This window comes from Chelon labrosus (genome assembly GCF_963514085.1).
Source record: "Chelon labrosus genome assembly, chromosome: 7".
NCBI lineage: Eukaryota > Metazoa > Chordata > Actinopteri > Mugiliformes > Mugilidae > Chelon > Chelon labrosus.
In genome coordinates this window covers 20,242,386-20,258,943 of record NC_140343.1, presented here as the reverse complement: position 1 = coordinate 20,258,943, position 16,558 = coordinate 20,242,386, and the positions used below count along the sequence as shown (strand labels likewise).

General features: G+C 42.2%; 1 protein-coding gene across 3 annotated transcripts; it reads left to right on the top strand.

Moving 5' to 3' along the window:
• Positions 1-520: 520 nt before the first annotated feature.
• On the top strand, positions 521-16,143 carry cpeb2 (cytoplasmic polyadenylation element binding protein 2; the record flags this gene model as incomplete). Of its 3 annotated transcripts, XM_084548433.1 has the most annotated exons (11): positions 521-1,462; positions 2,889-3,158; positions 6,379-6,469; positions 8,270-8,320; positions 9,388-9,411; positions 11,220-11,393; positions 11,522-11,611; positions 11,782-11,900; positions 12,012-12,126; positions 12,370-12,551; positions 12,791-16,143. In XM_084548433.1, the coding sequence occupies 11 exons, from the start codon at positions 521-523 to the stop codon at positions 13,016-13,018; spliced, it is 2,286 nt and encodes a 761-aa protein (XP_084404559.1). In that variant the 3' UTR covers positions 13,019-16,143. The 3 variants fall into 3 exon arrangements, with proteins under 3 accessions (XP_084404559.1, XP_084404560.1, XP_084404558.1); XM_084548434.1 differs by lacking the exon at positions 8,270-8,320; XM_084548432.1 differs by lacking the exon at positions 9,388-9,411.
• Positions 16,144-16,558: the final 415 nt, after the last annotated feature.

Genomic DNA, 16,558 nt, shown 5'->3' with positions numbered 1-16,558 from the left:
CGGGCTCGAGGCGGGCGCGCAGAGGCGTGATGCGGTCGTGACGTAGCCCGAGTCGGGGATCTTTAATCCTCTGCCGCAGCAGCAGCACAGCCGGTAACCAGAGGAGGGGGTAGCACGGTCGGACGGGAATGGACCGCACGGGCTAGGCTAGCGTAAAAAGGCCGAAACAGCTCGGTCTTTAGACAGACGACAATATCACCGAGTAAAAACAGAGATAACGACCAGAACGAGCCGACTCATTGCATAGGCCAGACCCCCTCCTCTCTGTGCTTCAGCCTACAGCCTATTCACAGCCATTTTCCCCGGTGACGAGACTTCATTCAGAAACGGTGGTAAAATAGACCCCCAAAACGCGTATTTGCTTCATTTTAAACGTCGTATATTTGGTGTTTTTATTCGGCTTGCGGATACTACGCCTCGTCCTGCCGGTTTCCTGCGGCCGGTTTTACTCCCCGGTTCGCCCTTCAGCAGCGTCGCCGCGTCCCCGCTGTTGCTGTCAGCTGCTGCGCATCAGCAAAACATGCAGGATGAGCCTGTCGGGGTGACAACCACGCAGTTACCCCAGTCAACAGAGGAGAAGGACCACCGCGGCAGCCGGAGCACGGTCAGCAAATCCGGAAAGCAAAGCGACAACCAGCTGAGCCCGTTCACGCCGGATTATAACCACCACCTAAAGCAGAAGGTAGCTTTCCCCGATTTCGAGCGAGATCATTTTTGCCCGACGCAGTCTATCTGTGACCTTCAGCACAGCCGAAAAATACATCAGCAGTTAAGTCAGCACACTGAGTTTAGCCCAACAGAGTCGCCCCCACCCCAGGGACATTTCAGTCACCTGCCGCATAGGCAGCCCTTCTGCAAGCCCGACCCCGTCGCTGCTGACCCCTGCAGCTCCCCAGTGGAAGAGGCAGAAGCTGATGCTGCGTCGCCATCGCCTTCTTCCGTAAACCTAAACAAGATCCAAATGGACTCCCCTCTCGCCCACCATATAAACAACGGCAATGGCAGCAGCAGCACCGGCAACATGTTGTCCGGAGGTCTCGGCGCCGCTTTCCCGAACCTCCCCACCCAGGAGATGCAGAGCGCCAGCGGCGGCTCGTCCTCCCCTTCCCTCCCCGGGTTCGGCACCCCTTGGTCCGTGCAGACCAGCTCCTCGCCCCCGCCCGTCCCCAGTTCCATTAACCCCATCCACGCGAACGCCGTTAACCAAATGCCCAACACGGACTCTGACAACAGCTTCTACCCAGGTATCCCCTCCTCCATCAACCCGGCCTTCTTCCAGAGTTTTTCGCCGGTGTCTACTAATCCATGCGCCGGGATTAATGTGCAGGGCTTCAGCGGTCCCTTCTCACCCCAGATAAACGTCCCTCAGCAGCCGCAGAGCCGCAGGTCCCCGGTCAGTCCCCAGATGCATCCCCAGCAGGGCGCCTTCTTGCAGCAGAGGAACAACTACAACCAACATCAGGTGAGCAGCTGGAGAGCATGAATCACATAAAGGTGACACAGCTCTCTCTTCACATTCACCAATGAATATGATGTGGTGATGTTAGTCAGTATTGTCATCTCCAGTGACCAAAAATATACATTAAGCTCCACGACAGCTCCATTATTTGTAGAATATTCAGTCATAAACCATCATTTGAATAAACATTTATGTCCCTAGTTTATAAAGACACTGCCTTGTTGTTGTATGTGTCTGTGTGCACAGTCTGCAGCCATAATCTTTGAGGGATAAACAGTTATTCATAGCACGGTAGAGAGAAAAATGCTTTATACAAGAGCTCATGTCACTACTCTTGAGGCAAATGTAGGGAGGGGTGAACAGAGCAACAAGGGAGCATCACTGAATCTAGCTGTTGTTCTCTCCTGGAAGCTGGCAGTGGGCTGTAGTCACATGGCTCCGGACCATCCCTGTCTTGTGGCTTACTCAGTGGGAATACAAAGGCTTGCAGGGTTTGGTGTCCTAAATGGGTGCTTATTTGGGTGAAATGAAAACATCCAGTCTCTTTGTGGTTTGATGGCAGGGGTTGTTTGACCCAGAGGAAAGACGAAAACAGCAGAAGCTCACATGAACCTCCCAGTTATGCAGCAGCAGGGCTCATATGTTAGTAGCCTTCAGCTTCAGGTTTCTCATGTGATTTGCACATTGGGCCGGTGCATGGAAGCATGTGCGTGACAGGGTGTGTCTGTGGTGCATCCGTCCCGCTGACCTTTAACCCCTTGCTTTGATTATGAGTTACATGCAAATATATTTTCATTAAGCCAACAAAAACAATCACGCAATGGTGTGTACAAGGGATCAACGCAATGACAAAATTCAGCAAGGAGAAGGGGACATACGTTTTTGTTGTTTTTTTAAAATGCTTTTTTTTCAATGGCACTTTTGTACAGCAGCTACACAGCCCACTTTTGACATTTAATGTCTTTCAGGCCTTTAAACCAACTTCTCTAGGAGGCACTTGTATTCTGCAAACACAGCACTGCCTGATTGCTTTTCTCTTCCAGTTTACATTAAGTGCTGAGTGCACAGAAAGCTGAATGCACTCAGTGTATGATTTCCACGTGAGATTAAGTACGCTGAGGATTCAGTGTATGATGCCTAAGAGGGGACACAAGGTCCAGGTGGAGCGAGAGTGTGTGTAAGTTACAGTGGTAGTGTTGCAGCGCACGGGATACTTAGTATTAGTCTTAAAGCCGTAAATCTTCTTATCTACCCACCCGTTACAGGAGCAGATCAGGCTAGGCTGTGGCTGACAGGGGGGAAATAAAGGATAGAAGTACGGGATAGCATGAAATAGAAATAGCATACATACAAAATAATGTACCAAAAAAAGGCATACATGCTTTTTTTTTCTGAACTATTCTGTGCCCTCTCCCTGATGTGTTCGCAGCCCATGGTGAAGCCATCTCCATGGGGCAGTCACCAAGGGAATGGCTGGGGCTCCGGAGGCATGTCCTGGGGCCGAGACCACCGCAGAGGGAGTGGCATGGGCGTACCTGGCTCGGTGAGTCACGCCTCGCCCCTGAAGAAGCCCTTCTCGAGCAACGTCATCGCTCCTCCCAAGTTCCCACGCTCTGGAGGATCACTCGGGCCTAAGTCCTGGATAGAGGAGAACATGTTTCGCACAGACAGCAACAGCAACACCTTGTTGCCACTGCAGGTGTGTGTTTTGGGTTGCTTTGTTGGATAATTGGCGTGTGTGTGTGTGTCTGTTTGTGTGTGCATAACGAGATGGTTTTCTTTTTGTTTTACAGTGTGAGAATAAGTGATTTTAAATGTGGGAAAGAACTGACGACAGATGCACATTAATTCATAGAGCTTAGACAAAGGGAATGGTGAAGGTCTGTGTGAGAGAGAGAGTTGAGTTAACTGATAGAACAGGGACTAATAGGGAAGGAGATTTCTTTTTTTATCGACAGAGAAACTGAAGGCAAAGGATTCTTTAGACATATGCAGCAGTGTGTAGATGGAAATTACCACAACAGAGCCAGCATGGTTAGCATTTCAATCAGATGGGAGGAGTTGGAACTCGCTAGTTTCACCAAAGGTGTAACAAAGTGGGTGCAGGGCTGCTTTCATTTTTTAGGAAACTAACATCTCATAGGTGAGATCTGTTTCAGGATTTAAGGAGGCTAAAGATCTTTACGTGCAGGTTTAAATTAACGAGGTGATCTCGACCTACAAAAAGTTTCAGGGAGAGGATCATTTTAGTGTGAAATGCCCTTGGACAGTAGAGGAACCTCATTAATTATGATAATTAGATTTACAGTCTGTTTGCTTTAGGTTCATCAGTGGTTTAAATTACTTCTGACTTGTATTCCCAGTTGACATTCACTGTATCTGTATTTTAAATTCATATCACTCCGTCTGTCAGTGACTTATTCCTTTATTGCTTTAATTTATTTTTAACAAAATCTGATGTATTTGATGTAGAATTTTTAGAAGGAGTCATCATGTACAGCACAGACATACTTTAAAAGAACTGTATTTTACAGTGATCTAATTTAATTATTGTCTCACAGTCATAATGTGAAAAAACTAAACTAACTAAAACTCCACAGATTTTTAGGTTTTTTAAGGTTTTTAATTTCTAATACTACGTGTATCTTCAGGTATCTGTGTTTTAATTTGCTTTAATTTTTCGTGTAAAAGCGTTCAGACACAGGTTTATATAAGAGGGTTTTACTGTCGTCAAAGAGCTGATTGTCTCCTGATTGAAAAACACAATACCACAGAGTAGCATTTATAATTCAAAGTGTCTCTTAAGGACACCAGCTTTGTTTAACACTCACTAAAGTCCATGAAACTTCAAACTGTGTTATCAAATGAGTGAGCGTGCACCCGCAGTGTTTTCTTACATGAAATAAATCAGTTCTAAGAATTTTGGCTCATTCAGACGAATCTAATGATATCCCCAAACTAACTGTTGCTATGAGCTCAAATTATTAGTGGTATCGGTGCCAAGAAGTACAATGCTTCCTATTCCAGGAAGCAGGCCTGACTCCATGGATTGTTAATTTCCATAAACAGTGTCAGACCCAGGATTTTTCGGATTCCTAGTCTTTTCCTTCCTTCCTCTCTGTTTAACGTTCGGCTGTCAGTGACAGACTGTATCTCTGCTGTGTCATGTTTTTAACATCTCACAGAGTAGCGCAGGCTGAACAATGCAAGGGAGAGTCACTGCTGCATTCACTGACACTGTTGTGTCTGTATTTTGGCTTGTCCAAATGCGCAGCAGTTTCCTGTACAATATTCACAGTCACAGTACAATGTTATTGTGATTTTGAACATATTAACGTGAAAGTATAAAATACTACATATAAGTGATAAAATAAATGATGATAATATGTATTTTTTCTCCCCAAAGGCAGATGTTGTCTGATTTAACTACATTTAAAAAAATTTACCAGTTTTACTAGATTTACCAGTTCCAGTCTAGTCCATTCATTCTTTCATTCATTTTCTGTAACCGCTTTTCCTCTGGAGGATCGACATGTTACTGTGCCGCCCCAGTCTAGTCCAAATCTGCAAACCTGCGTGGACTAACGTACTATCATAGGTATTTTGAACAATGCTGAGACTCATACTTGACTGATTCCTGATGTCCATGTATAGAAACAACATTGTCAAACAACATGCCAAATATCGCGATACTATGCTGCCTTTTCCCAAGCCGCTACTGTAAATGCATGCTGTCACCATAAAACACGGTAGCCTTGGCTTCCATTTGGATTTTATTTAGGGCGTGTTTCAACCGATACAGAGAAAAGGTGCCTCTGCACGCAACTGGATAGTCCTACAACCAATCAGAACCAATTTGTTGCAAATTAAACTCTACAGCGCTAAGATAATGTTGATCGTCTGGCAGATATTTGCCGGATCTTAAACATTTCCCAAATGAGTGGTTGACCAGCTTTTTCACAGAAAATATGTGGTTGGGCAATTTTACCTGGGTTCCAGGCTAAAAATACTGTGTTGTTAATAATTCCCATCGCTCTTCTTCATCCATTATTTCAGCCAAAAAAAAAAAAAAAAAAGAATTCTCAATGAAACCTTGAGCTGAAATCATTCCTCTTTTGGTGTAAACTACAAACAGCATATATAAGTAAATGTAGGATTTTGAGTTGCTGTTAACGCACCGCAAGTGCAGCGAATTGAAGTTTTATTCTGAATAAATTGTCTCAGTAGACATTGTTAACAGCCTTTTCTACAGTAAAAGGCACAGTGTCACTGGAAAGAGAGGTTGATGCTAAAATGAAATTCCAGTTTAACTCCATTGTACTGAGGTGCAGGATAGTATCTCCAAACCTTCAATAAATAAACTATAACACTTCACTCTCCAGTTTCAGACTTGCTTTCACTGTTGCATTAAAAATAAATGTGATAACAACATAGACACACCCGTTCACTCTCATAGCATAAGGCCCTGGCCTGTAATGTGCTTTTATGCTGGGTTTGATAAGACGCTTTGTGGTGTGCTCTTCACCAGAATATCACCATATGACTCTGTCCTGATGATGAACCTCCATCTCAGCCGTGAGGCTAAATGCCACTCCTGGTTTTCGTTTCCATTTTCTTTCTCTCTGCCTCTGGGAACCAGTCCAAATATCCTGGGGAATCCGTCATATAGGCCGCCCGTAAACTTACCTTCAGACCCCTAAAGTGAATAAATACGGAAAGAATGTTAATCTGAGCGTGAGGTACTTGCATTCTTAAATCGCTTACATGTTAAGCCAAATACCCGTGCTTCAGAGGATTTATTATTCATAAGCCAAATCACAAAAGTGTGTTAGAAACGTGAGGATGTAGACATGCACCATGATGTGCGTTTCTTTGGTCAGACTCTGGATTACGTATAACCTCACGCATGTGTCTTTCAGGACCGAACCAGAATGTATGACAGTCTGAACATGCACTCCCTGGAGAGCTCTCTGATTGACATCATGCGAGCCGAGCAGGATCCGATGAAAGGTAAGATTGCCTTTCCCTTTCGGTCTTCGTTTGCAGGGCCACACGGAGGTGATCGTGTTTGCAAAGGCAAACCAGCATCAGAGTGACTCGTTGCAGGAAAGTGACAGGCCCACAGCTCCCAGAGCTCTGTTGTTTTTCCGCACACCAGCTTATTTTCTCCCTGCTGGGAGCTTAGTACTTGTGCCACCAGCTGCACATTTACGTGACCTTCTAGCTCTGATCCTGCGTCTACTTAACCTAGGCAGCACACAGATCTGAGTAAGAAGGGGATGATAGAGAGAAGGGGAAATATGGTGTCTTTCTTTTCAGTGAATGTCTCTTACTAGTTACAAATGTCTTCCGACAGATCAGGGATGAACAAACCACACATGATTTAAGATTAGGGATTTAATTTACAGATATGGAAATAGTCTTGAGTTTGCTTCGAATTATTCCTCACAGCTTGGCAATAGCAAGTAGAGAATGTCCCGTAGTGTGACACTGTCCTGGCCTCCTGTGCTCAGCTGCTGGACACCAGAGGAGCAGTGTCAAATAACTTACCCTCCTCTCCTACTGACGGCTGCTTGTCGCTCATTTACAGCCTCGCAGATCCGACACACTCTCACTTTAAACTATCAGAGAAAGAACATCCCTGACGAAACCAGACATCAGTTGATACTGGTTTGCGTACGAGCATCAAGTTCTCTAGCACATTTGCTCATTTGTTGTTTTCTAAAATTATAACCCAACCTGTGCCCTCCTTCCTTGCGCGAGTTTCTTGTTATTCCTGCGGGAGCAGATGGAGAGGACGTGGGCCAGCCTGTAAGGCAAAGAGAGGGGGGAGGTCTGGACTAATTTTAGATGTGATCACGCTTTCACACACTGTGTATGACAGCCAAGAGAGGAGATGAGAGGGAAGGAGGGCTTGCAGGGGTTTGCTCTGCCATTTATAGCACTGCCATGCTAACACAACACTGCATTCTGCCTAACAGCGACAAAATATAACACCACACCAACGTGGTGGTCCTATGTGAAAAATTACATTTTAAGCCAGCCGATGAAGCTTGCAACATATAAACAATTGTTAATGCATACAGCACTCTTAATGTCTTTTACAGATTTCGAACTAGAATTCGAACATTTCTGTCCAGCGGTAAAATCAGCAACACACGATGTACGCTGACACTGAAAGTGAAAAGTTCCTGCTTTCAATATTTGTCCGTATGCAAAGGTCTGAATGATGCAAATTTGGTCATCTGACCAAATCCACAAGGGACCATAGAGATCTGTGCCTGGGTGCAACCGAGTATTTATGACCATGCAATGTGTACACGATGCAAGAGCTCCAATGGTGCAGGCCCCTGGAAGACAAATAGATGCTTGTTTGAGAGGATCATTGCCCACAACCTTTGTAATTAATCATTAAGCGAGTACAAAGATATACAGATTGAGTTAAACTTCTGGTGAGGAATTGGGTATTATTTAGAACAAACTTAAACAATTAATATCTGGGAAGTTTGACTCAACTGTATTTTTCGTATTTTCGGTTAAAAATAACTGAAAGGAGGAGTCATTTAAAATACAAATAAAATACTGGAGTGTAGGTCAGTGTGAAACACGGTGGTACTTTTGGAAATAGAAAGCGTTTTTGTTCCTCCTTGACCATAGTTCTCGCTGTAGACATGTGACAAGGCTGTTGTAACTGGCAGCCACCGTGCTTTTGTGTGTGTGTTTATTCCCATGTTACATGCATTGGCCTGACCCTGTCCTCTCCATCTGTCTCATCCCTATTTGTCTGTGCGTGTCTGTTTCTCATGTCAGGCCGTGTGGGATGCCCTAACCCCGGGGCTGACGGCCTACTCATGCTCAATGGTAATTATCTCTTAGCATCATCTCCCTCTGTGTCTCCAGTTCTCATGATGCTTCCACTGTTTCTCTTTAGCCTCATTAGACACACTCAGCAGACTCACGGTGATACAGTAAGGCCACACTCTGTGACCTGAGGTAGAGATGACAGTATCTTGTTAAAAAGATTCAAAGTTCTTATCAAACCATTTAGTATGTTTGCATAAAGTGTGAATCTCAGGTGCCACTCAGGACTTTAATGATCACACTTTGCTTTTTTTCCACAAGTTTTCCCAAGCCAACATCAACCATGCTAATGTAATGGTACTCACATGACAACAACTGTTTCCATTGTTATCCTAAGTCACAAGAGGACTTTGAATGCACCACAAGCAGTACTTGGTTACATCCTCCCATTAAATTTTCAATGCCACTTAGGCTAAGTGTTGTCCTGCAGAGTCTTATTCGGCATCACACCATGTTGGTGTCAAAAATACAATCTTGTTTCATAACACTCTCAGCAGGGCATAAATCCGGGTCACAGAGCATTTGCAAATAATTATGAGCTTGTTTTTTAAATTGTATCTGGTGTCTGCTATTTCCTCCCGAGACCTAGCAATCAAAAATTCATTGTGTCCTCTTTTAGGAGGCAGTTTTTGGCTCATGTCTCTGAGGCTGTACATGCTGTTGTGCATGATGGGAATATTGTCCCTGACAGAGGACATTCAGAGCTTTTCAGTGATGTAACACATGTGGCCCTTTTCTATGTAATAATTTCATACACCGCACAGCGTGCCACACAACTTCATTTTAATCTTTGTGTCAAAAGATACACAGCGTGTAATTATTATGGTAATTTCATCTCAAGGTGTTGCTAGAAAAGTAATTATGAAGAATGTATTAAACGTAATCAAAAAGAGAGAGATTGAAATGATCTCAGACAAAAATGATTTAGTGAATAATTTAGCTTATTTGACATTCTGTAATTGATGAGTGGTTGGATGAAGAGGTCATCAGCAGATCTGCAGATTAAAGTCAATGTCAGAAATGTCTGCACAACTGAAACTTGCACTCTTGTACTTTTCTACATGCAGCCAGGAGCTATGGGAGGCGTCGAGGTAAATGCAGCTTGCAACAGTGTGTCTGTTTTATTGTGGCTTATTCTCTTGTGGCATGTTTTATTGCTTAAACACCAAACTGAGGCCTTTAGTCTGGAATCAGAATTCGTTGTCTTGTTGCTTTAAAATTCATGAACATATTTTTGTATTATTGTGTCAATCATAAACTTTAAATTTTCCTCCCAAAAATTATAATTGGCTATTACAAAATATACCAGAAACAACTGTGTTGTTGTCCAGACAAGCATGATGTCAAGGGTTTCAGGTTTGGTCAAGTTTATCTGAATAATCATGGCCGTGCCTCTGCTCTATGGAGCCCCAAAGTGCACACTTGTCGTTCATTATCGGAGTCAATTTTATTAGCATTATTATTAGTATGTCGAAAATAGGCGGTATTAATTGACCTGGTATTTGTGAAAAAACTGTAGAAATTGTTCATTACTCATTTGCAAAAAGTCTGTTTTTATTTCAATATAAATGGCGTTTTTCATGATGATTCATTTTAATCCATTCATTCATTTAATTTAATTCATGTGCCCCTGAATACTAAGTTTCCAGGCTCAAGTCCGGCATAATCAGACTAAACAAGACTGCATTCCCATCATAATATGAGTCCGGTAACATGCATTTGGATTTCATTATGGAGCGTGTTCCAATCGATGCAGAGGAAACTAAATATCTCTGAATGCAACTGGATAGGCCTACAACCAGTCAGAGCTGTTGTGTTGGAAACAAACTCTGCGGTGCTCACATGACGTGTATGACCATGTCCCTGTTAAGCTTCTGTCCATCATCACATACATGGTGATTGATTGGTCTGGTAGTTCTTTGCTGAAGCCTAATCAGTTTCCAACAGAGGAGCTTCCAGACCAAATTTCCACTGCAAAAAAAATATGTCATGGGGTAATTTGTCTGGCTTCTAGGCTATGCAAGCGCAACGGCTACCATATTTAGCCAGTTAGCCAAAGCTAGTTATACTAACAGCAATGCTAAAGATATTCTGAATCAACCAAATAGAGGCTGTTAAACACAGTACAGAGTAACTACACACATTTCTCTGTGTTTGCTGAGCTCCAGCACTAAGCTAGAAAGGTGTTGTTGTGAGCCTAGATTATAAGTTACTAATTAGCCAGCTAGCATGTGTTGCCTAAATGAAATAAATTAAAAATGTGTGGCTTTGTGTACTGTGTTTATGTGTAGCAGCAGCTAGATGATTCAGATTTGATTTAGCAGAGTTAGCAGGTCCTCGTATACTATGTACATAAAATAATATAAAACAGTCTAAAATAAAATAAAACAAACAATATTATTGTGAAAATAATAACTTTTTTTCAAATATTCTTCCATTGTTTCAATTATATACTGTCGTTTATTCATGCTGTTAATTATTTTATCATTACTTTGTAATCTATTTAATATTGAACACTTTGGGACTCCGTACGGCTCAGCCATTATGTTAACAGCTTTGCTCTACTCAGCCTGACTTTCTGCTCTTGCTTTATCTACCACGCAGCTCAGAGTGGAGCACACACGATGGCGTGTCCCAGTCTTAGATCTGTGTAAACTAGATTGCACATAATCCTCACTTAAAGCTGGTGCTGTGTCTCACAACCACTCGGCGATAAACTGCAATAAAAGCAGAAACATAATTTTAGAGAGAGCCTCACCCATGAACAGATATAAAATTGCTTAGGGAAGAAGCAGGTACTCAAATTTGGTGGATTAGATCCATGTTTTTAAGTGCTTCTGCTTGTGGGTTTGACGGTACACATTTGCCGCAGCCTCACCTGCTTGTTTTTCTCCACCAGGCCGCTCCTCCCTCTTCCCTATTGATGACAATCTCCTCGATGATGGCCACGGCAACCAAGGTGTCCCAGGAGTTCTTGGCTCTCCCAACTGTTACCCCCACCAAAACGGGGAACGCATCGAGCGATTCTCTCGCAAGGTGTTTGTGGGAGGTTTGCCTCCTGATATAGATGAAGGTGAGGGCGACCGAAATTATAAAATCAATTTCATGCTTGCATCATATTGCTGACATTTGATATTTCTGTTATGTTTACTGTCCTAATCTGCTCTCCCGTCTATTGTTCATTTTCCCACGCTCCCGCAGATGAAATTACCTCAAGCTTCCGTCGCTTTGGGCACCTGGTGGTGGACTGGCCACACAAAGCAGAGAGCAAATCCTACTTTCCACCTAAAGGTAATGGCACATGCAGCCTCTCATTTATATTAAAGATGCATTTATGGGTACTCAAATGCTAAACTAAATAAATAGCTCTCATTTGAATAATTATTAACCAATGTATGAGAGTCGTTATACAGTTACACACACACACACTCAGGCTTTGTGTGTGCATGTGTGTTTCCTAGGTTACGCGTTCCTGCTGTTCCAGGAGGAGAGCTCAGTGCAGGCTCTGATTGAAGCCTGCATGGAGGAGGATGGGAAACTCTACCTATGTGTCTCCAGCCCCACCATCAAAGACAAACCTGTGAGTTCAGCAGCAGTACTGGCTCACAGTAAAAAGAAACAGCATTGTCTCTTATGTGTTTCCTGAATAACAAGAGAGGGGATTTAATCTCAACTTTGAATTTAACTTCAGGTGCAAATTCGACCTTGGAACCTGAGCGACAGCGATTTCGTGATGGACGGATCTCAGCCCCTCGATCCCCGCAAGACCATCTTTGTGGGAGGCGTCCCTCGTCCCCTGAGAGCAAGTAATTACATCCACTTTGTTTTTCCACAAGCAGGACAGGAAGTGGAACATATTGCACGAGATGTTAAGCTGTATGTTTAAAGAGTGTGACATGAGAACTGAGACTTTAAACCTAGCTAAGGCCACAGTTGGACAGCTTCTCCCCTGCTCTGTCTCACATCATGTTATGTAACTTCCTCATCATATTCCACATCTTTTCTGATTCAGATGTTTTTTTTTTTTTATCTTCCTTCCTCCTGACTAGTTGAGCTGGCCATGATTATGGATCGTCTCTATGGTGGAGTGTGCTACGCAGGAATTGACACAGATCCAGAGCTCAAGTACCCTAAGGGGGCAGGACGAGTGGCCTTCTCCAACCAACAGAGTTACATCGCTGCCATCAGCGCGAGATTTGTCCAGCTGCAGCATGGAGACATTGATAAGCGGGTACGGCCTCCATTTCAATAACTTTTCCAACCTTCAAAAAGTGTATATGACCCAGTAATCAATGAGAGCAAGTGTGTGTATGTGCTGTCACACAGCTTGTTGCTATGGTGAGAGAAGAAAAAGCTAGTCTTTCGGGGCTGATTGAATTTGTATTCTTCTCTCTTTCTGCTGCATTAAACCAAGGCCTTTCATAAACTGTCACATCAACTGTATGTATTCATGCGTCTTTGTGTATTCAGGTGGAGGTGAAGCCCTACGTCCTGGATGATCAGCTGTGTGATGAGTGCCAGGGTGCACGCTGTGGAGGGAAATTCGCTCCCTTTTTCTGTGCTAACGTCACCTGTCTTCAGTACTACTGCGAGTTCTGCTGGGCCAACATCCACTCCCGTGCCGGGCGAGAGTTTCACAAGCCCCTGGTCAAAGAAGGCGCTGACCGACCCCGCCAGATTCACTTCCGCTGGAACTAGAGATGCGAGCCCACATCCACGGCGACACAGTCAGAGGAAAGGGAATGAAACGCTGGCTAACAGGAAGAAGAGCATCGCTCTGCCTCTACTGCTCTCCTAAGCTATCACTATAACCGAGTACGTAACACTATACAGTATACACTATATACATATATATATATCTTTTGTAGCAGCCAAACACCACAAGCCTCAGTTTTCACCAAAACCCCCCTCACATCTCAGGCTCTGACAACTCTACAACTCTTTTGTGGTACTTTCATCTTTTCTAAGAGGAGATTTAAAAAGAGATTGATTTTTGTAGCTTTTTTTATTATTATTATTTTTGTATTGTGAGATTTAACGTAGATACGGGAATGTTTTTGCATGGGGGCAGCTTGTCTGTCTGTTTGTCTGCTGCTAGCCACCCCACGGTGCGTTCAATGCACACTTGTTTCTGAGAAAACCTCTCTAACGATGACGCCTGCCCCAGGTCATTAACCAAAGGTAGCAAAAAGATAGGAAGCTGAAAAATTGACACGTTTTCTGCGGCAAAACAAACAGTTGTTTTTTAATGTTGTCATGGGCTGTTTCTTCTTGTTAGAGAGTTTATTAAAAAAAAAAAAAAAAAGATTAAAGGGTTATTTTTTGCGCTCATACTGACCCATAGAGTGATACCTCAAAATACAAAATCTGGTTTCTGCAAACTGTATTCGACATTTATACCTAACAAGCTATTTTAGAAGCTTTGCTGCTATATATACATATATATGAATAGATGTGTAGGTATTATATTTAATGCCATTTATAAACCTGAATCATGTAAAATGAAATGCAGTATGTACTCAACCACGTATGGCCCACATGGCCATGGTAAGAGTTAGAGTGCATGTAATGACAATAGACTTAGCTACACAAATAGCATGCAGGTTAGACGTGAGAAAAAAACATTGAGAAAAAAAATCTAAAAAGAAACCACTGAAATTCAACAAAAATCTATAGAGAGTAGCATGATCATCAACCAAGAGGGAAAAAAATCAGCTAAATAAGTAAAAAAAATACATATTTAAACGTGCATGCATTGATGTTTCTCTGTTGTTTGATCCGTTTACATACTAACAATACAAAAAGTGAAACTGGTTCTACTGTAGACTTAGTGGACGCCACCATTTTGTGACACGGTGGCTTGTATGGAAAAAAAATAATAATCCTGTCGAGAAGCAGAGTGGTGTTCAGTGGTTTGTGTTTGTGTGTCGTCCATGTGCCGTGTGAGTGTTGTTAGTGTAGACTGAGGCTCTAGTTTAGTTACCAACAGATTACATAGAAGAGAATCAAACATCAGAATGACTCTGCCTTCACCCTCCCTACCCCATATCTTTTGTGCGGTTCCAAAGGTTGATGTGATGTAGCATCGCTGTGGCAGACAAGATGCAAACGGGCAACTTCGCCATAAGCATCCTTAGAACACTAAACTGCTCGCTTTTGTAACGACGCAGTCAGGCCTTCACGCTGTGTGGCTGCAGCTCTAGAAAGCCAAGGAAAGTCTGGCTAAGTTACTGGAAGATGAGGCACCTCCGCATCTCCTCACCACACTATTACAGTGAGGACGGTGACACTTGGTCTCTTGACGTGCGCTAAAAATGAAACTCTCTTTGTTCACATTTTGATTTCCACTTCGACCCCTTGAAAGACAATTTAGGGACAATCTTTCTGTGAGGACGGTGACCCGGCCGTCTGTTCGGTACTGTACATGTGTGTCGCTCTTGTGTCGTCTTGGTTTTAGTGCTCCATGCCCCAGTGTGTGTTCCTTGATATCAGTGTTCAGGCGTCGAGTGTGTACTGTTACGAAACCTTAATGAAACTTTATTTACTTCTAGTCGGCTAATTCAATCTGTTTGTGTCAACTATCACTGGCCCTTCAGTATGTTTTTTATAATACATATTATGCACTACTTTTCTATATCCCTGCTCATTCTTCTCCTTAGTCGCCCACTTAAGTGATTTCAGTGCAGACTCTCTGAAGCCTCCACCTATTTATAATTCTACAGATGATTTATTAAATTTTTATTTTTTCATGATTACTTATTTAAGATGTAGCGTGAAGCAGTGCTCCTAAGTTATCTGTGTTCCGTGTGAGTAGAGCAAGAATCTGATATTTTCTAATATATTCTAATGTAGTGTGGATTTTGCGAGGGCAGGGAGTCAGAATGGGTGCCACAGGGCGCGACACGGACGAGGTGAAAGCTAAAGAACGCGCTCTCTTCCTTCCCCCCCGCCTCCCCCTCTCTCCCCCCCCCCTTGTGGCTTTAGTTCTCATGGCGTCTGATGATGTTTGAATATCGTCACCTGTAACACTTGACTCGTGCTGTTTTTGTGAGGTTCTATTTTCTATGTTAAACACTGTTACTTTGTTCTGTACGTGTCCTTGTTTTTGTAAAAATCATATTTATTTCACTATTTTTGTAGACAAAAAAAAAACTGTTTGATTTTGATTGTATTTTTCTATTTAAATAGGACTAATATTACAATTTATTTCCCCCCGATTATGTCCAAAAGTTCTGTTCGAAGACAAAGAATCATGTCATAAGCAACAACATCAACGTTTTTGATATACAGTTGATTCTTATTTTGATACACATGACACATTTCATTTGAAGGAAGGAAACATGAAGGTTTTATTATATTCTGGGAAGACACTTGAGATTCTCCCCTGTTGCATCGAGGCCCCAGCTGCCTGTCCTCATAGATGCTCTGAAACTTGAATATAACACATTTTGAAAGGCTGACTAACCTCGAATCTGTGTTGTGACGTGCAATACTGTTTCTAATGTTTGTATAAAAGTAAGAACTACAGTGTAAACCTTTTTAATGCAGATTTATTTTTTTCATTGCATATTTTGCAGATTTCTGATCCACAGTGTCATTTTTTACTGTCAGAAAAATAAACCCCGTTTTTTCATTGCAAGTATTTTTAAATCCAGATATCTTTGTACTGATGTAAATGATTGTAGTTATTTTGGATAGTGTTTTGCTAACAAACGGAGAGACTTTTTCATGCATATTTCTATTTCATTTCATCTTGTTTTATCCCGCATTTTTATTTCATTTAATAGTAGCAGAATTCTTGGAATAATTTTTCATATTTAAATGTCATTGGTATTATTTTGTATTTTTATGTGAAAATACACTATATATAATTTTAAAATGCTAATTGCTAAGATATTATTTTGAGTTTAATTATTTTTAAAGCTAAATATTTGTAATTTTATTGTTAAAGTGACTAATTTCTAAATCAGAGTTTTGTGTATAGATTCACAAAAGTGGTTTATGAGGTGTTTGGATTGTAATTATTACTGAATGGTTCTTTGATATGCAAAATGAATATCATGTTTATTTTTATTTTTGTTGGTTTTGTATTTAAATGGGGTGTTGATTACAATCTTTTCTTTTTTTGTTTTGTTTTTCTTTCACTTCCTGAATAAAGACCCATTCTGTTTGGACACAATCCGGCTGGTTGTGTTGCAGCTGCAGCTTCCTCATGTGCTCGTCTATTAAGACAAATAA